This window comes from Neoarius graeffei, chromosome 12, assembly GCF_027579695.1.
Source record: "Neoarius graeffei isolate fNeoGra1 chromosome 12, fNeoGra1.pri, whole genome shotgun sequence".
NCBI classification, from domain to species: Eukaryota; Metazoa; Chordata; class Actinopteri; order Siluriformes; family Ariidae; genus Neoarius; species Neoarius graeffei.
This window is the reverse complement of record NC_083580.1, coordinates 58,501,581-58,522,303: the sequence shown is the minus strand read 5'-3', so window position 1 is coordinate 58,522,303 and position 20,723 is coordinate 58,501,581. Positions and strand designations below refer to the sequence as shown.

Below are 20,723 nucleotides of genomic sequence, written 5' to 3'. Positions count from 1 at the left end.
TTACGTGGTAACGTTGAAGAAATTTGCAGAAAACCACCAGGTTGTTTTCTCATAAACAAACCAGCGCTGACGTAGGATTCAGAGGGAGGCGTCCCACACATGACATCACGAAAATCAATGTTTGCCGGGAAATCCAAATGCAGTGTTTTTTCAGAGGCGGACCAATTCGCCTCAAATGGCTTGATTTCAACTGAATTTTTCTGGTATTGCGCAAGGTACAAAAATTGCAGAGAATGCAGAATGTTGCAGATATTTGACCAAGGTTTAATATAAAATAGGAGAATTGCATTGATCTTGCTCCTGAATTTACCCGTGATATGCACTTTAAAGACATATTTTTATGGGATTTGATTTTGTGATCATCTTAAAAAAAAAAAACCCACACAATTGCATTTGCTTATTTGGCTGGCTAAAGTGCTTTGCAGTTGAGTGTTGTGTGGCTTCCTCAGGGACTCCACAGTAGCCAATTAGTGAAGCTGGGACTTGTTGGGAACTCGCAACACCTTCTGATGAGTAGCCCAGAGGATTTAAGCACTGGGCCAGCTATGAAATTTATTTATTTAATTTTTTTGAATACGTCTCTATTCACATGTTATCTGAGGGGGAAAAGTAATATGAACTCGCCGTCATGTTTCACCATCTCCTCTCTTCACACGGCCATCATCAAGCAAAAACGCTGAATCTGTTTCACTCTGAAAAACTTCAGGGGGAAAAAAAGAAAATGTAGATTTACAGTACCAGTCAAAAGTGTGGACTCACCTTTTAACTCCGTGTTTTTTCTTTTCTTTGTTTTTATTAAGATACTTCGTATCTGAAAGTAACGATCGATGTCATTTCTCTTTACTTAGCTGAGCGATTCTTGACATAATATGGATTACTACAGTTGTGGAATAGGGCTATTTACTGGATTTTTATTATTTTTGTCCATCAAAAAATTCCTGTGCAAGGATCGGCCAAGGATGGCTCACGTCACATAACAGTTCCACCGCTGATGAAGAAGCAATGTATCTCGTGATGTCAAAAAAAAAAAAAGGATATGGTGTGAATCAGTCATGGTATATCCTGGATATACCATGAACTGACGTCACAGTTTCAAGCTATACGGCCGATTCGAGTCCTAGCTGTGGCTCCATGAACATTTCTGTGTGGGAAAATCTATGTATCATGAGATCACAAGGCAGGCGATAGCATGGTACATGTGCAGGTCGAAGGTCGCGCCGACGTAAACAACAAACATGGCTGCCTCCAGTGAGTTTATGCCAAGATTCAAGCTCCTAGACGAAATTTAAAAGATAGCACTTTTTGTTTGGAATTTTTTGATGAGGGATATAAATCAAATATACCATGCACTGAGAGGCACCGGTAATTATGGATTCTCTTCAGTGCCTGGCATAGTACTATTTCCTGAAGGGCCAATCCAGTCACCTCAGAGAATCCATAATTTCAGCTGGAGCCTCTTGGTGCATGGTATATTTGATTATTATTTACTGTCTGATCTCAAACGCATTACGAAGGCAAGAAATTGCACTAATTTTAAACTTTTGACGAGGCACACCTATAAATTAAAAAGCATTCCAGGTGACTAGCTCATGAAGCTGGTGAAGATGATGCCAATAGTGTGCAAAGAGTCATCAAGGTAAACGCTGGCTACTTTGAAGAATCTAAAATATAAAACGTGTTTGTTTGTTTTTTTAAAACATTGTTTCCCACACAATTCCATTCATGTTCCAGATGTTATTTTGTAGTTTTGATGTCTTGAGTATCGTTCTACAGTGTAGAAAATAGTCAAAATACAGAACCTATGAATGAGTAGGGGTGTCCAAACTTTTTTTTTTTAACTGGTACTGTATGAAATGTTTCTCGTTGTCTGAAGTTAACATTTGAGAACATCAGAACTAAAACCCTGTGTGTTTGACCTCTAGCCCTGACCTCATCCCAGAGTTTAAGGACTTCACTCTGGAAAAATTGGCCGCTTTAACTCCAGCTCCAGCACCAGGAACTCCACCTCCAGCAGCCGCCTCCTCTGCTCCCTCTCCTCCACAAGCCCCTGGCAGCTCGTACCCACCGCACATGAAGGTGAGTCCTGACGGTTGCTGGAACAAATTGCAGTTAATGATTATACAGGTGATGTGCCACTGTTTTGAGCAATAGTGCTATTACTTCCTTTTCAAGTAAGTGCTATATGAAGACCATTTTATCAGGCGTGTGAGGAGCATTGGATTCATAATGATTATCATGTGTTTGATGTTTCCTTATCGTCATGAATCGTGTAGATTGTTCTGCCAGCTCTTTCCCCCACTATGACGGTGGGTACGGTGCAACGCTGGGAGAAGAAAGTGGGAGAAAAATTGAACGAAGGCGACTTGCTCGCTGAAATTGAGACCGATAAGGCTACAATTGGTAAGCCGTCACTCATGAGTTTTCATTTCTGATAACGATTGCACGTACTGATCTCTATTAACTTGGAAATCCTAGGCTGAGTTCAAGGATGTTTGTATGACTGTGTGTGAGAGGCAGGTATTTGGGATGGAGCATGAGGGAAGGTATTTGCGAGCGTGGAGCAGTGATTGGATTACAGAGAAACTGTCGTGCATGAAAGCACTTCAGTTCTGCGAGCGTTGAGACGCATGTGGGCTTTTCTCACTGTCTACGCTTAGCTCATGAATTCATTCGTTTCTGAGAAACGAGTTCCTTGGTCTCATTCAAAGTAAAATTTTTGAAGATGGCAGAGACGAATGTTATCACAGCAAACTTAAATGTAATGTGCATAGTTAACGTACATGGTTAACAAGTAAAACCACCCTTCCACCGTTTTTATCCCCTGCTGGCCGAAAGGCTTGGAGGGGGATTATGTCGTGGCGATGTCTGTCTGTCCCAGGAAGGGTGCTCACCTTCTGAAATCAACTCCTCTCACAATTTTTGGAGGAATTTCACGAAACTTGGCAGGATTCTTTGTTATATGTTGGTAATACACATACTGTAATTTTGTTAAATTTGGTCACATTTTACCAGAGTTGCAGCCCTTGATTAACAAAATTATAATTTGACAATTTCACGAAAGTGTGTTTTACTTCCAAAATCAACTCCTCTCACAATTTTTGGAGGAATTTCACCAAACTTGTCAAAGACGTGTAGTACGCGTTTTGTTCAATTCAGTCGCATTTTACCAGAGTTACAGCCAGGGCTTTCCACTAAAGGCCAATTTATGCTGACAACGCAGTCCTCGCAGATAGCGTCGCAGACAGTGTCTGCGTAGCCCCCCCACCTTCGCAGATGCTCTGCGCGCACCTCCCAAAAATTGTGACCACCGCAGAAGCCTCGCAGACAAGAGGGCTCTGATTGGTCCACTCTGCATCCGCTGTACACGCACTTCCGCTTCCCTACTTTCCCGGTTTGGTTTGTTTTCACGACCGCCATTTTTAAAAACACGAGCGAAGATGGAGCAGCACGAAGAGCGGTTTATTTGAGGAAGTACGTACATCTATACGACTCCAGTTCTAGCCATTATAAGTAACCGGAGGATAAACACTCCACTAACCACACCCACCAACTACTCCTAGCGATTTCGTGACTTCGCGCCCCCTTGCGTTGTGGCGGTGAATAACATCGCGCACGCCTATTACTCCCCACTCAACGATAAATTATAACTGTCTGCGAAAAGCTATCTGCGAAAGCCTTGTCGCAAGAGCATGCAGAGGCCTTAAGGCTCATACTAGCCAGCCATGACAAATAAGTAGCCAGCCGGGGGGGGGGAGTAAACACAATAAACTCCTGTGCACGCAGTTCCCAGGATTAAATGCATTTTCCACAGACCATTTATTTATTCACTTTACTCAAATACAAAGTAAAATGGCAGTAAATCTTCTTTCTTTTCTTGCGTTCAACTGACAAACTGAGGTTGCAGGTCATTATAACCTGTTGAACAGTCAGAGCGACAAAAATATAACCTAAAATGTACAAATAAAAATACTCTGCAGTATTTACTAAATCACATACTGCAGCAGTACCAATATAACACATGTAGGCCTACGTTAATTATGGTACAAGTGCTACCATTGAAATAAATCTGAAAAAAAAAAATTGGCAACAATGAATGTCCCTTTTGGGATGAATAAATTAATCTGAATCTTAATACTATTCTGAAGCACTTACTGACCACCACTTTTCTTCTCTTCTTTAAGAAGCCTTCGAGAGTCTGCTGATTAAGTTTTCTTTTAGGTGACATCTTTCCCACACCTATGGGCAGGAATAAACAATGAACATGAACATTCAAAGCAGGAGAGCATTATTCAAAAACCGTTCATAATATTATTATTATTAGTAGTAGTAGTAGTAGTATTAGCCTAAGTATGCCTGCATAATAGACAAGCTATATTAATTTCTCAGACATTTGCTCTATATTATTATTATTATTATTATTATTACTACAACATATTGCATCTTTTTTATTCATTAGTGTATGCCAGACGCTAATGCACCAATGAAAACTGATTTGCGCACCGAAAATAATCAGTAATAGGCTATACAAGCTCACATATTGCATCATGAGGCGTTCCTGGCCTGTAAATCTCTTATTTTCGGTGCATGACACATTCACACAACTGAGCATACTATGAATTAACACAACGGTCTGCAGTGATGGCGACACAATTAAACACTCAGCGAACATTTCTCCATTTGTGTATGCAAATACACTCCAACGACTCAGTTTGGTTTCATTTACAACCAACGGTGTCTTTTGATGCCAGCATGTAATTGAACGAGAGAAGACTAGTTTACTGGAGCCAAAATAAGCGTTCTCTGCTTCTGTTCCCTCCGATGTCGCCTCCGACGGCCCCGACACACTACTGCCTCCGCTGAGTACACGCGCGCGCACACACCGCATGTCGGGGCCGCGGATGAGTTACTCTCCCTTGATCAACGAAGTCGGCGGGGAATTTGTGGTTATTATCGGTACAAACAGCGCGAATCACAACTTGAATGAGTGCGGTTCAGTTTGACATTATTGTCAGTCTGTTAGATAAACATTTAATTTTATTAAAATCGAAAATTAATATTTAGAGCCTGTGGGCTACAAAAATAAGTCATTAAGTAGCCGGCTGGACTTAATTGTATAGTCGGCTGTATGGCCGGCAGCCGGCGCTTGTGGAAAGCCCTGTACAGCCCTTGATTAACAACCTTGTACTTTCACAATTTCATGAAGGTGTGCTCGCCTTCTGACATCAACTCCTCTCAGGATTTTTGAATGAATTTCTCGAAGCTTGGCAAAAGGCCTTGTTATATGACGGTAATACGCATATTGCGATTTTAATTTCACTTGTGAAAATTTTCCCAGAGTTTTGACCCTTGATTAAATAACTTGCACTTTGACAAGTTCATGAGAGTGTTCGCTCTTCTGAAATCAACTCCTGTCACAATTTGTGGAGGAATTTCACCAAACTTGGTAAAAGGCTTTGTTATATGACAGTTATACGCATATTGAAATTTTGTTTAATTTGGGCAAATTTTACTAGCGTTATGCCCTTGATTATTAACAAACTTGTACTTTGGCAATTTCATCAAGGTGTGCTTGCTTTCTGAAATCAACTTCCTTCACAATTTTTATCCCCCGCTGGCCGAAAGGCCCGAAGGGGGGTTATGTTGTGGCGATGTCCGTCCGTCCCAGGAGGGGTGCTCTCCTTCTGAAATCAACTCCTCTCTCAATTTTTGGAGGAATTTCATGAAACTTGGCAGGATTCTTTATGTTGATAATATGCATCTTGCAATTTCATTCAGTTCAGTCGCATTTTACCAGAGTTATGGCCGAGTTGCCATAATCCAAATATTTATTTATTTATTTCCAGTTTCCCCATGAAAAGTCAGTTGATGCAGGGCTCGACATTAACTTATTAATCCACTTGTCCAGTCAGACAGGCAGCAAGTCCAGTTACTTGTCCTGACCATAACCTTTTTATTACTATGTATTTACTAGTTCAATGAAAGGAAAGTGGTTAACCAAGTTTGTCAAAAAGTAGGTATAGTTAGGATAACCATTATGTTTTCGTGATTTTTATTATCTCCAGGACTCCCTGGAAGAACAGATTTTGTATCTCAATGGGACAATTCCTGGATAAATAAAGGATATAATAATTATTTTTCAATAAAACTCAAACTTTAACTGGACACACACATGGTGTCGGTCTGAACGAAGTAACATCTTCATATGAAAATAATGTTCATTAGCATCACACTTACAAAACAGTAATGGAGGCGTGGCTAACTCCTCATAACTTCTGCATCGCAACAACACCAATCCCATATAAAAAAAAAAACCCACGCAGCAGTACCCATCTTCTAACAGCACCTCTTAAAGTATCATGAAACTGCCTGAGGAAATTCACTAAAACTGAGGTCCACTGACTAAATCTTTACTAAAACAAAACAGCAAAAAAAGACTAATGTAACTAATATTTTTTAGGAAGTGACTAATGCTCAGGTCAGACGTAGTCAGTTGATCTGTCAGAACCGTGGCTGGGGCTACCTTGGTCATTCCAGCAGATGTTGGAGGTGATCCGTCGCATGAATTTGATTTGGGCGGCGTAAATATGCAAATGAAGCCACGGTCGCCACGATAGAAGACACTGGTAAAACCGATGGCGGCAGCGACGTATGGCCTTGCGTCAATGATGACAGTGTGTATGGTTTTCATGGCTGCAGTACGACAAAGCCAACGGCAAGACGAAATAACCCACATCCCCTTGGCAAACTTTTCACTTTCGGCAGAATGTTGTTCCCTGAGCATTTTGAGCTCTATGGTTGCGATGGAATGCTATGGTAACGTGAGGAATGATGATTGCCAGTACAGAGACCCCAAAATGGAGTTCTAGACACAAATAACGATACTGCTATCTGATAACATGTTTATGTACTCATTAAAAAAAAAAAACCTCCAATACCAGGTGATACTCTGTGTCACAATTAATAAACATGCGAAAGCTATGGCCTAATGGTTAAAGAAGCAGCTTTGGGACTAAAAGGTTGCCAGTTCGATTCCCTGGATCAGCAGGGCAAGGCACCTCACCCCCAACTGCTCCCCAGGCTTTTCTGGGTATGTTGTATGTCACTCTGGGTAAGAGCATCTGCTAAATGCCTATAATGTAACGTAACGTGGGGGGAATATCCCATGAGTAATTACCAGGAGGTGCCTGTTATCACCTGATTATTTAGATCACGTGCATTAGAGCAGGATTTCCAAAACCTGTTGGGGAATTTGTAGAGAGGAACAACATGGACTGTTTGTGATCCATGAACCAGGGATAATGATGGAATATGCCACGTTGGGAACATCTGCCCAGTCTCAGTGTTTACGTTTGAAGAAAAGCACCTGGCAATTTAAAAATTATTATTATTTAGGTTTTGAGGTCCAGGAAGAGGGCTACTTGGCTAAGATCATGGTGCCTGAGGGAACAAGAGATGTCCCCCTTGGTACCCCTCTGTGCATCATGGTAGAAAAAGAGTCTGACATTCAGGCGTTCGCTGACTACGTCGAGACCGGTGTGGCTGCTACCCCACCTCCAGCTCCTACACCAGTAAGTAGCATTTATTTAATCTTTTTCTTTTTTTTTTTCCTCCCCACTGCCTTTGTGGTCGACCAAATGCTTTTCTGGCATTTTTTCACTCGGTACAAATTTGGAGAAATAAGATGTTATGCGGGTGTATTTTTTTAAAAAATGTCAAGTTTCTTCTATTAAACTTTAGTGTCATCGGATCACCACAGAAGACTTTTTTTTTTTTAATTTTGTTTCCGTGTTTGATTCTTTCATTTTTTTTTTTTTTATACCTTTTTGGTCCATTTTAGGGCCATTTTGGCATGTTATACTATTCCACTGTACATTGAACTATATAACAACATACAAAATCCCACATTTCTAGTGCATTTTGTGCTATAAGATTGATATGAAATGATAATGTAGTATCTCTGCTTAATTTAATATATGCATATAAAGGAGTCATTTATCACCTGGCAAAAATTTTGCAGTTCTTTAATAACGTGTCCATCGGTATGCCAAATTACTTTTTTGGTCAGTGTTCTGAAAAAAGGGACCCAAAAACTCAATCACTGATTCTTTTAATGGTATCCATTTTGGTAGTTTCAATCTCTATATATGTAGGAATAATGCACAGAAAAAATGTGTTGACTGTGAGGCACCGACACCTTTCAGCGTTCATTGAAAATGTTCACTGGGATCATGGAAAAAGCAATGTAGTCTCCATAGCCCTCTCTAAACTCGGGGTTTAATCAGGGTTAAAGAATTTCCCATAATGTTTTTATAATTACCATGAGAAGTAAAGGTATCAAAATGCGTTTAGTCATTACAGACTTGAAGTAATTGCACTGAGTAGTGGTTTAATTGAGAAATGTAGTCTCCGTAGCCCCTGATTCTTCTTTAGGCTTTTCTTTGTTAGAAAAGATACAGTGGGGCAAAAAAGTATTTAGTCAGCCACCAATTGTGCAAGTTCTCCCACTTAAAAAGATGAGAGAGGCCTGTAATTTTCATCATAGGTACACTTCAACTATGAGAGACAGAATGGGGGGAAAGAATCCAAGAAATCACATTGTAGGATTTTTAATGAATTAATTGGTAAATTCTTCGGTAAAATAAGTATTTGGTCACCTGCAAACAAGCAAGATTTCTGGCTCTCACAGACCTGTAACAACTTCTTTAAGAGGCTCCTCTGTCCTCCACTCGTTACCTGTATTAATGGCACCTGTTTGAACTCGTTATCAGTATAAAAGACACCTGTCCACAACCTCAAACAGTCACACTCCAAACTCCACTATGGCCAAGACCAAAGAGCTGTCAAAGGACACCAGAAACAAAATTGTAGACCTGCACCAGGCTGGGAAGACGGAATCTGCAATAGGTAAGCAGCTTGGTGTGAAGAAATCAACTGTGGGAGCAATTATTAGAAAATGGAATACGTACAAGACCACTGATAATCTCCCTCGATCTGGGGCTCCATGTAAGATCTCACCCCATGGGGTCAAAACGATCACAAGAACGGTGAGCAGAAATCCCAGAACCACACGGGGGGACCTAGTGAATGACCTGCAGAGAGCTGGGACCAAAGTAACAAAGGCTGCCACCAGGGACTCAAATCCTGCAGTGCCAGACGTGTCCTCCTGCTTAAGCCAGTACATGGCCAGGCCCGTCTGAAGTTTGCTAGAGAGCATTTGGATGATCCAGAAGAGGATTGGGAGAATGTCATATGGTCAGATGAAACCAAAATAGAACTTTTTGGTAAAAACTCAACTTGCCGTGTTTGGAGGAGAAAGAATGCTGAGTTGCATCCAAAGAAGACCATACCTACTGTGAAGCATGGGGGTGGAAACATCATGCTTTGGGGCTGTTTTTCTGCAAAGGGACCAGGACGACTGATCCGTGTAAAGGAAAGAATGAATGGGGCCATGTATCGTGAGATTTTGAGTGAAAACCTCCTTCCATCAGCAAGGGCATTGAAGATGAAACGTGGCTGGGTCTTTCAGCATGACAATGATCCCAAACACACCGCCCAGGCAACGAAGGAGTGGCTTCGTAAGAAGCATTTCAAGGTCCTGGAGTGGCCTAGCCAGTCTCCAGATCTCAACCCCATAGAAAACCTTTGGAGGGAGTTGAAAGTCCGTGTTGCCCAGCGACAGCCCCAAAACATCACTGCACTAGAGGAGATCTGCATGGAGGAATGGGCCAAAATACCAGCAACAGTGTGTGAAAACCTTGTGAAGACTTACACAAAATGTTTGACCTCTGTCATTGCCAACAAAGGGTAGATAACAAAGTATTGAGATGAACTTTTGTTATTGATCAAATACTTATTTTCCACCATAATTTGCAAATAAATTCTTTAAAAATCAGACAATGTGATTTTCTGGATTTTTTTTCTTCCTCATTTTGTTTCTCATAGTTGAGGTATACCTATGATGAAAATTACAGGCGCCTCTCATCTTTTTAAGTGGGAGAACTTGCACAATTGGTGACTGACTAAATACTTTTTTGCCCCACTGTATTTGATTCTGTACTCATTGCCATACACGTTTTTTTATTTAAGTTAAAGCTATCATTAAAATGTTCTACAACCTGAAATAAATCTTTTAACCTGACGACTGCATATGTAACACAGGCACATACACTGGTGTCGTCTCCGCAGCCCCCACCAATTCACCGAAATGGTGGTCTTGATCAACAGGCCATATCGTCTGAATCGGATGAGGATACCTCATGAAATTTTCACCCTGTAATATTAAGATATGTGGAAACAAAATGCACTGACTAAAAATCTGAAAACTAAACTTTCAAAAAATGACCATTTTGGAACAGAAATGTGTACCCTGAGTGGAAAAATGCTGTTTCCTGTTTGACTGCTCTCTAATTAGGTATCAGTGAGGCAGCTCCTGATTTAAATAAACTGATTTCAGGATTCCTTTATAATTCATATAATTAGCAGTATATGAAGTGAGGAGACTGGAACAGACCTGCTTTTGTTTTTTAATACTTATCGGAAGATCTCACCTGACTGAGTTGCAACACATAGAAGCTTCCAGCAGCGCAGGGTGATGTGGTGTAACCGACTGCTTTTTATCATTTTTGGCTGCTTCTGGCTTCCAGCATGTCAAGGCCGTTCTTACTGTAGCCTCGATAACGGGGAAAGCTGATGTCATTGTTGGACATGATGAGTCTGAGCTGGTACTGCGGATGCTCTTGTGGACTTTTTCTGACTGTCGTCATTGTTAGTGGATTAAATTTTTCCTTGTCTGGCAAAAAAAAAAAAAAACAGTAATAGAACTTGTAATAGAAATGTACTTGTTTGCGTTGTAGTGGAGTTGTGCATCGGACAGGTTTTTTTTTTTTTTTTTTTTTTTTTATTGTTGAGTTTTCAAGTTCGGATGATCTATTTTTCTGTTTAAAAAAAAAAAATGATTAAAGTGTGTGCCAGACAAAGAGTAGTGTAATATTAAAGATACTGTGAAAAAATAACCTTGATATTTAATGTCTACAGATATTTTAACACAGGGGTGGGACAATTTTAAATATTTGGTAATGAATAGTTAAGTAAAAAAAACAACTGCTTTCAACGTAATTGTTGTTTTTAAAAAAATGTAAAAGTTATGAAAGGATTTCTAAGCTTTTGCACTGGAACATAATTTGATATTTTGATAATGAGATAAGTGTGTGTGTGTAAAGGATATCTATTTTGTTTAAAGTCAGACTTGTTAAAGTGCATATCACGGGTAAATTCAGGAGCAAGATCAATGTAATTCTCCTATTTTATATTAAACTTTAGTCAAATATCTGTGTAACATTCTTCTGCATTCTCTGCAATTTTTGTACCTTGCGCAATACCAGAAAAATTCAGTTGAAATCAAGCCATTTGAGGCGAATTGGTCCGCCTCTGAAAAAACTTGGCAATTGGATTTCCTGGCAAACATTGATTTTCGTGACGTCGCGTGCGGGACGCTTCCTTCTGAATCCTACGTCAGCGCTGGTTTGTTTATGAGAAAACGACCTGATGGTTTTCTGCAAATTTCTTCAACGTTATTATGTAATTATTAAAATGGTTAACAGATGTATCGTAGGAGGGTGTAGCAACACCAATCTTGATGGGATTAGTACTCATCGTTTCCCAAAAGACCGGACAATGAGAGAGAAATGGGAGCGTTTGGTCTGCACAGGCTGTGCACTGAAACCGTGCAAAGCTCTCGCAGCCTGCTGGCGCTTCCGCAGGTAACGTCACGAATCTGACTCCAGACTCCCTTGGGATTTTTCCAGACGCGTTTTATTTTATTTTTTCTGCTGTAGACAGATGGCCTTGTGCAAAATTACCCTTCTGGATGAGTGTGTAAAGGGACATACTTTCATATTAAAAAAAAAAAACGAAATTGGTCCAGGATATGCACTTTAAGGTGAGGTTATACTGGACTATTTGTAACTAGCCAAAGGCTGTTTTCAGGAAAATAACCAATCCTTTTTCTGTTTTTGTAACTGCTTTAACCATTGACCTAAAACCGCACTTAGTCTCAAAGCAACATGATGAATTAAAGAAATGAATCATTCTGGATTGTGTGTACAGTGCCAGCATGTTTGCTTTTAGCAAGATGGTGCACGTCTCACCTTGAATGTCTTTTTTAAGGTGGCAGCTCCTCCCACTCCGTCAGCCCCTGCGCCGGCTGCGGCTCCTGCTCCTGCTGCTGCTGCCAGGAAGGGCAGAGTGTTCGCAAGCCCTCTGGCCAAGAAACTGGCTGCTGAGAAAGGGATTGACCTCTCGCAGGTCACTGGTGAGTGTACAGTTTCACTACAGTGTTTGTGCAGAGTTTGTGACAAAAATGGTAGCGTTACAAGGATGAGGTTTTTTTTTTTTTTTTTTAAACCTGACACAAGCTCCAACAGAGTCCAAGACAGTTGTTTCTCTAATATGTGCAGGTTCTGGCCCGGATGGCAGAGTAACCAAGAAAGATATTGAGAACTTTGTCCCAGCCAAGGCAGCTCCTGTGAGTGAAATGGTTTTGCCTCTTCACTATACTGTTCTCTCTGAAAATGGTGGGGGGTGGAGACCGTGTTTGTCATATTTGCCAAATTATAAGATTCACAATACAGAGTATCGCCATGCATAAGTTGTACTTGCACCTCCTGTTTCTCCTCCGATATTGCACAGATTTTACCAATCCACCATTGCTGGTCATACAAACATGCAACATATTTTCCTGGGATCATGTCTGACAGGGTGTAACCTTTAATTAGTACATTAGGCTTTTCTCATTCCCTGGCCTGAGCTACCCTATCATATGGTTAGTGAATGTGTACACTGAACTTTATCACTCAAAGTAAAACCAGGTCACACAAAGTGATTTCATGTCAGTGTCCTTGACCTCATTAATATTGACCTAATTAAAGTCAGCTGCACATCCTTGACCTCTCCCCAACAGAAATCTATAATGGATCATTAACTAGGATTAAAATCCTAGGAGTTTTCTCCCAAAGGAAAGAGCGGAAGAACGAAAAGAATAATAAGAACCCGTGCAATTACAATGTGTGTTGCCTTTTAGAAGGCAAAATACAATGATGTAGCATGTGATGTAACCTTGTGAATGGCATTTTCGCATGTCCTAAAACCAGGGCTTTGAACCGGAATTTTTTTCCTATTGGTTCGTTCCGAACAGAAACGGAATTTTAACGTTTCCGGTTTTGGGTTCCCCCATTAAATAGACGTTCCCGAACCGGTTAGAACAAAAAAATTTCGTTCCCGGAACGGTTAATTACGTTCCCTGTCAGCTGTTTAACAAATGGCTATAAAGTTATGTCTCTGTCTCATCCAGCTTAAGCCAAATGTAGGCTAATTCTATTACAACCTTCATTAAATAAGGCAAGAAATAATTCAAAACAATTATTATTTCAAATGTTGGTGATTTGGATTCTCAGTATGTCTTCCCAGCTACACAAACAGAAAAAGTGCCAAAAATGAAAGAGAATTCGTTTAGTGTGTTACCAAAGGCTAGTCAGGCCCTATAGAGGGCTACCGCATGACGTCACCGCGCCGCGAGATTTTGTTAGGCGCCATATTGGAAGTACACATCTATGCAAGTACATACATACATAAAACAAACTACAGCTGAAATGTAGCCAGGGCCGGTTCTGCCCTAATCTGGGCCCGGGTGCAACATCGCGCAACCCCCCCCCCCAAAAAAAAAAACACCAGTCTAAATCAGGACAACCATCACATAACTATAACTATAAACATTTTATATCAACTATTTTAACTAAATGGGCTATAATAAATAAGCCTGCAGGCAGCCACGGCGGGCTGCCTCAGAAAACTAACCATTCAATGACAACTGAAGGCCTGCAGCCACGGCGGGCTGCCTTAAAAAGTAACCATTTGTCCTACCTTAAAACTCGTTTTGCATTTTCTGCCTCCTTTTTTGTATTTTCGACCCTCCGTTTATTTTCTTTCCTTTTCTGAAAACCCAATTTGTGTCCAGACATTTTGTTCTGCTACCAACGAACTAACTCGTCAGGTCTCGTCTCTCGAGCCCGCGATGATTCCCGTGGGAAGGGCAACAATTGATACATTTTTACAAACAGCCAATAGGGAGGTTGCATCGTTCAGGCTCTTCTTTGCTCAGACACTCAGTAATTCACCTAGTATTCACTAGTAGTCCACCTTCCCGCTCTCTCCATTCAGTCAGCGAACGTCACACAGGAAGTGAACCTCAGCGGGTCATAGAAACTTGCGCAGGAGAGGAATGACTATTTGTAGACTACAGAAACTTTGAGGAACGAAATAAAAACCGGTATTAACCGGTTACCATTATTTTTAATAAGCGTTTCTGTTCCGGAACATAAAAAATAATAAAGTTTCTGGTTTCGTTTCTGTTCCATGTGAAATAGAAAAAGTTCCCGGTTTTCGTTTTCGTTCCTTGAACCGGTTCAAAGCCCTGCTTAAAACCTTTCTATATTCAACAGCTTGAATGAAATAGTTTTCTTCACAGCACCAACTTCAAATTTGGTACATATATCAATTAGATCTCGCTCTTTTCACTGATCTAATTTGTTTTCTGGTAGACCTTGTCGGCTTTTTGCTATAAGCATTCAAAATAGACATGACAAGCTTTTTTTTTTTTCCATTTATATATGAGACAAGTATAATTTTTGTCACAGATATAACATGTTTTCCTGAAAGTACTCTAACATGTCTCATATATTAAAAAGAATCAGACATCTGGTGTCATTAAATCTGGAGATACAGAGAGCCAAGACTGCTACCATGGACAAATGCGCATTCCAGGAAGCCATATTTGGCACGCCAAAAATCTGCAAATATGTCACATACAAAGCTCTCCTTCTGTGTACAGAGCCTTATTCTATCAAAGAATCATGTGTGAAAATTTGAACCATTTAGTGTGAACAGTTCAAAAGTTATTAGCCATCAAACTATGGATGTTTGTTTGTAACACTTGTTTTTATGCTAAATATGGGGCCACGCCCCCTTTTTGAAGGCTTAATATCTCCGAAACTAGTGGAGATATTGGGCCTAAAATTTTGCACAGGAATTATTACTTACAAGGGCATCAAAATAAATTATGAAGCAAAGCTGAGATGGTAAGTCAGGAGCTGTCTGGTGATTTGGCACAGAATTGCCCCATTTTTAGTGTTCTGTTTCCCAACTTGCACTCAGTTGTGCAACTTTCTCAGTTTTCAAATTAGCGATTTCTGCTTTCCATGATAAGTGCTGCTAAAGTGGTATTTCGTTCTAGAAAGCAAAAATGCACGTTAGATCCATAGTCTGGAATTGTATGTTGGAACAATTTTAATGTTCTCGTAGTGATCTTTCTTTTTCTTATGGTGCCAGCCGTCAGTCGCTCCAACAGCAGCTCCTGGAGCACCAACGCCCGCTCGTGCGCCAGCTGTGGCACCCGTACCCACCGGCACGTTCACCGACATCCCCATCAGCAACATCCGCAGAGTGAGTCTCCTTCAGTACAGTACATGTCTCAGATATGATTCTGCTCGCAGCATTTCCGTGATAAACAGGAAAGTGCTCCTGAGCCAAGGGTCTCGTATACAGAGGCTTCAGGCAGATTGATTGAAATGTAATAAAGATTAGTAAGGAACTAGAACTGACACTATATCCATGAAATGAAAAATGTATAATATAATCTAGTAAGCTTAGTACATGAATAATCTTGGGTCTAAATGGAAAATGTACTTTCTACTGAACCAGTCCTTGAAGCAAATTTGCGTTCATTAACTGTAACTAGGCACCGGTACCTAATCAGGGTCTTTCAGCTTGTTACCGCATGCTGTGTGTGGTGTACTGGAAAGAACCTTGTTTCATCCACAGCTAATGTTTTCCTTAAAGCAGATACGCAGAACCTTTTATTTTTAAATAAATTTCTGAGTGGATAGTATCTCCATCCTTGACTCTTGTATACTGCATAAATGGGAATAAAAAAAAATAAATATTTGAGTTAAAAATCGACCGCAAAGTTGGCATTCGAGCTGCCCCGCTGAGCCAGCCAGCCCTGAGTGCGTGACATCACAGCGGTAACCGGTTTTAAGGCCAAGGCTTTTGACAGCTATAGACCAAAATCATAGAAATAACAATTTCTCCAGGAGGACTGGTGCAACTGAACTCTCTTTAAAACTAAAATTAAATAAATACTTTATTTTTCTTGTTTTATTTTTCTTTTAATTGTTAGTGCTGCACCCTCTTTCAATATGGGCTTATAGCCAACGCTCCTCAACAGATCAGAGGTCTCGTACAAGTCCTCAGTAAAATGTGCAGAGCAGAGGAGAGACCACTTCGTAGGCGCCCAATGTGCCCATGAACAACTCGCAAAACGCGTCCAAATCTTTGCAGTTTGAACATCCTTGGGCCACGAATGCAACGTAAATCCATCTTCTGTTGTGTTGCTGCACCCGCCAGCAACACCTCTACATGGCATGGCAATAAATTAGCTCAAAGTGGAGGATCGGAGTTGCAGTCAGCTCTGTGTTTTTTAGTATAGCGGAAATGGCGAGGAGACCGGCAGACTTCCTGCTGTGACGTCACGGACGTCAAGGTCATTCACTCAGACCGCTACTTATATGAATCACTTTAATCGCAAAAATTAGGATGTTAGATTTATTGTTAACGCTTAAAACTATTCCTGTGCCATTCTTGAGGTCTCAAGGCATTTATAAACGAAAGTGAGGCCATGGTTCTGCGTATCTGCTTTAAAGTGCATACAATTGCATATTTTATTATCTCTATGACCATAGCATAGCAAATTTTATTCCAGTGTTGTAATAAAACCAGGATCACTTTTTAATTACGCCTTTTTCCTACCTTACTACCTCTCGTCTGATTTTGCGAATAAGGTGATTGCTCAGAGGCTGATGCAGTCGAAGCAGACTATTCCCCATTACTACTTGTCTGTGGATATCAACATGGACCAAGTTCTGGACCTCAGGAAAGAGCTCAACGCGGTGCGATGCTGCATGTCTTCATTTTTCAATCCATTTGAGATTTGTCATGTACGTAACATTTCTGCTGGGAGTGAGATTATTATAAATGAGGCTGTTTTCTCTCACTCTCTGTCCTCGCATGATCAGGAGGTGAAAGCAGACAACATTAAACTATCAGTGAATGACTTCATCATCAAGGCGTCAGCGCTGGCATGCTTAAAGGTTCCCGAGGCCAACTCCTCCTGGATGGACACGGTTATCCGACAGTGAGTGACCTCATCATTCACTCCTCACGTAGTTGCAATGGCTTCACACAAGTTTACAGCACAGCATGTGATCAGAAGAGCTTAAGTTTCGTGACATGGCATTGAATCCCATGCAAAGAGTTAAATGCTGAGAGCTTCCGCTCGAAGTGTTATAAATATGTAGTGATTGTAATAGAGCTCCAGCCAGTTATACAGTATATGCAGTAACGTGTGTATTGTGTCTGGATGCAAATATCTGGCGAATGAGTGAGTCGGTCTTGCTCAGGTGTTTATTTTTGGTATTTAAGTCTAGCGCTTTATTTTCTCTTTTCTGCCATGTGGCATTCTGGGAAAATCCATCAGATGTCTGAGGCTGAATTCTGGCTAAACCAAAAAAAAAAAAAAAAAAAACTTTTTTTTTTTCCCTTGTTTGTAACACACTTTAAAGTGCATATCCTGGACCAAATTCATTTTTTTTTATATGAAAGTATGTCCCTTTCCACACACATCCAGAATGGTAATTTTGCACAAGGCCATCTGTATACAGCAGAGAAAAAAAACAAAACGCGTCTGGAAAAATCCCAAGGGAGTCTGGAGCCAGATTCGTGACGTTACCTGCGGAAGCGCCAGCAGGCTGCACGAGCTTTGCACAGTTTAAGTGCACAGCCTGTGTAGACCAAGTTTAGCAGCTAGTGATTTTGCATTGAAATATGTAATTGTCACTTGAGCACAATGTGGGAAACGATGAGTACTAATCCCATCAAGATTAGTGTTGCTACACCCTCCTACGATACATCTGTTAACCATTTTAATAATTACGCAATAACGAAGAAAATTGCAGAAAACCACCAGGCCGTTTTCTCATAAACAAACCAGCGCTGACATAGGATTCAGAGGGAGGCGTCCCGCACGCGATGTCGTGAAAATCAGTGTTTGCTGGGAAATTCAAATGCCAAGTTTTTTCAGAAGCAGACCAGTTTGCCTCAAATGGCTTGATTTCAACTGAATTTTTCTGGTATTGTGCAAGGTAAAAAAAGTTGCGGAAAATGTGACAGATATTTGACCAAAATTAATATAAAATAGGGGAATTACATTGACCTTGCTCCTGAATTTACCCGTCATATGCACTTTAAAACCTCTACTTGAAGAAAACAAATATATTTCCCCAAATTGCTGTAGAAATGTTTTCTTAGCTTTCTAAACGTACCATGGCTTTCTGTAATGATCGTAGGCATGTGCAAAGAAAGTTTTTCATGATCATATTTTATTTACATGTTAAACAGCAGTTACATATGGACAGTCACTATGTTGCTCTTTTTTTCTGTGGAGCTGGACTTTTCTCCCCTTTTTATGCCTCCGCCACCTGAAGGTGCAGGAGGGATTATGTTTTCGGGTTGTGCGTGCGTCCGTCCCGAAACCTTGTGAACAGATATCTCAAAGGCTAATGAAAGGAATTTCACCAAACTTTCACCATATGTGCGCTTTGGGACAAACATGAACTAATTAGATTTTGAGATCAAAAGGTCTAAGGTCAAGGTCACTGTGAGGTCAAATGTCTGTCCGCAAACCTTGTGAACACAATATCACCAAGGCTAATACAAGTAATTTCACCAGGTCAAGATTACTGTGAGGTCCAAATGTCCATCCCCAAATCACAACTTAAGGCGTGTAGTCTACCGGGCGGAGGCATCCCCATCGACACCGTTGGCGTCGAGTTCTATCTAGTCACTTTTGGTGTAAGCAGAATTTAAAATGTTAGAACTTTACAATTGGTAAGATGCATGTAAAAAAGAAACATCAGTTCAGGAAGGTCTGTAGTTTAGTAAACTATCTTTTGTAGAACAGGCTTTATAATGCCAAGCAGTTTTTGTGCTCTTTTTATTTTGATAATTAATTCTGTGCCTGGAGACTTTCTCTGTAATACCAGTCTCATGCAAACGCACTGTGGTATATGTACAGATAATGTTATTCTATCCGCATTCACTAGATATGAACAATTGTGCGCTCAGATTGGCTACTCTACTACTCGGATATCTGCTCATATACTGTGAGTAGAGAGAAACAAAATGGCAGAATGTGGTGCTGAACCAACCGAAGATGAAATAAAAACTACTTGAAAACAAAACCCTAAAAAGTATCAAGTATTTAAAGAAACAGAAATGGCTAAAAGAATGTATCCCCCCCCCCCCCCCCAAAAAAAAAAAAAATCTCCTGTTCTACACTCCAGCCCAGTCGGTGGCAGTAATGCACCTTTAAGTTGGTTTGCCAACCGCCAAAAAACCCTGAAGGACCCCCACACACACACACACAGAGGGGGGAAAGCAACAAAATATGGAATAAAACTATTTTATGGTAAGAGCGTATTATTTATTTAAATTATTATTATAGCAGTTTTCACAAATTGCTCCTGTCATTCCACTGATTTGTTTACATTCTAAGCGGAAATGATTTTGTCACACGTTTTGTATAAAGTTTTTATTTATTGAATTTGCAAAAAATAAAAATGCTCTGTTTCTCAAAATCTAGTGAATGTGGATAGAATAAAACAGTTATTCCACTCAATCTCATCATACATGGATTATAGCCGACTCGGTGCTACGCGCCTCGTCAGCTATCAGCTCATGTATGGCTCAGTTTTGTGGACTAACTGTTAAATATAATAGCATTCCAATCATGACTAGATCCAGGCTTGTAGTACTGGAGTCTGACTCGGGCCCTAATTTTCAGGATTCGTGACTTGACTTGAACTTGAGCACTGATGACTCGGACTCGTGCATTAACTGCATTAGGACTCTGATTTTTTTTTTTCTTTATTTTTTGTAACGTGCCATAATAATTTGACATAAGATTTTTTTTTTCGCAGTCCAAATCCTACGCTCTGATTGGCTGGCGAGCGGGTCCGTATCCTACGGTACGGACCCCGGTTACGGACCTCTGACGACTCGCTCGTTCACAACAAAAAACATGGTAGCAAGTTTTGTCACCGTTTATTTTCGCATTTCTCAGGAGAATAGCATTAATTTTACAGCATGAATAGTGATAACGACAGTGTTCACAGCGAAAGCAAGTTTTACTACCCTGAGGAAGAAGAAATAAAAGAACGTTTCAGGAGAAAGCTAAAAACCTGTAACTTGCTAATGCCGAGCAAAAACATGGCTGAATCCTGAATGACTCAATTTTGTATACAGTAAATAGGGGACTACATAGACGGCAAAATGTAGTTTGTTTGTTTTTTTTCCTGCCGTGGAAGTGCACTTGTATACCAAGGAGGAAGCCATTTGCATGTCAGCCGTGAATGAGGATTCAAAATGGCAGCTCGCCTCGGCTCGGTTTTCCCTTTCGGGCGCTCTCGTTTTCTGTTAGAATTTGGTAAAGAAAAATTATTTACCAGCTTAAAGGTGCCCTTCGACCAAAAACGTTTAATACTGGCTCTTTTTGAAATACCATAGTTCACTCTGAGTTGCATATGCATGCTGCATGTGAAAATGTAATTCTACCC

At 40.5% G+C, this 20,723-nt stretch overlaps 1 protein-coding gene across 1 annotated transcript in view; it reads left to right on the top strand.

The window, feature by feature from the left end:
* The window catches only part of dlat (dihydrolipoamide S-acetyltransferase (E2 component of pyruvate dehydrogenase complex)), a 40,659-nt gene that overhangs the window by 8,583 nt on the left and 11,353 nt on the right, over window positions 1–20,723 (top strand). The window contains exons 4-11 of the mRNA XM_060936130.1: window positions 1,923–2,076; window positions 2,274–2,400; window positions 7,393–7,568; window positions 12,166–12,310; window positions 12,456–12,523; window positions 15,382–15,495; window positions 16,893–17,000; window positions 17,127–17,245. Of these exons, the coding sequence (XP_060792113.1) occupies window positions 1,923–2,076; window positions 2,274–2,400; window positions 7,393–7,568; window positions 12,166–12,310; window positions 12,456–12,523; window positions 15,382–15,495; window positions 16,893–17,000; window positions 17,127–17,245 (1,011 nt within the window). The remainder of the gene's footprint in view (window positions 1–1,922; window positions 2,077–2,273; window positions 2,401–7,392; window positions 7,569–12,165; window positions 12,311–12,455; window positions 12,524–15,381; window positions 15,496–16,892; window positions 17,001–17,126; window positions 17,246–20,723) is intronic.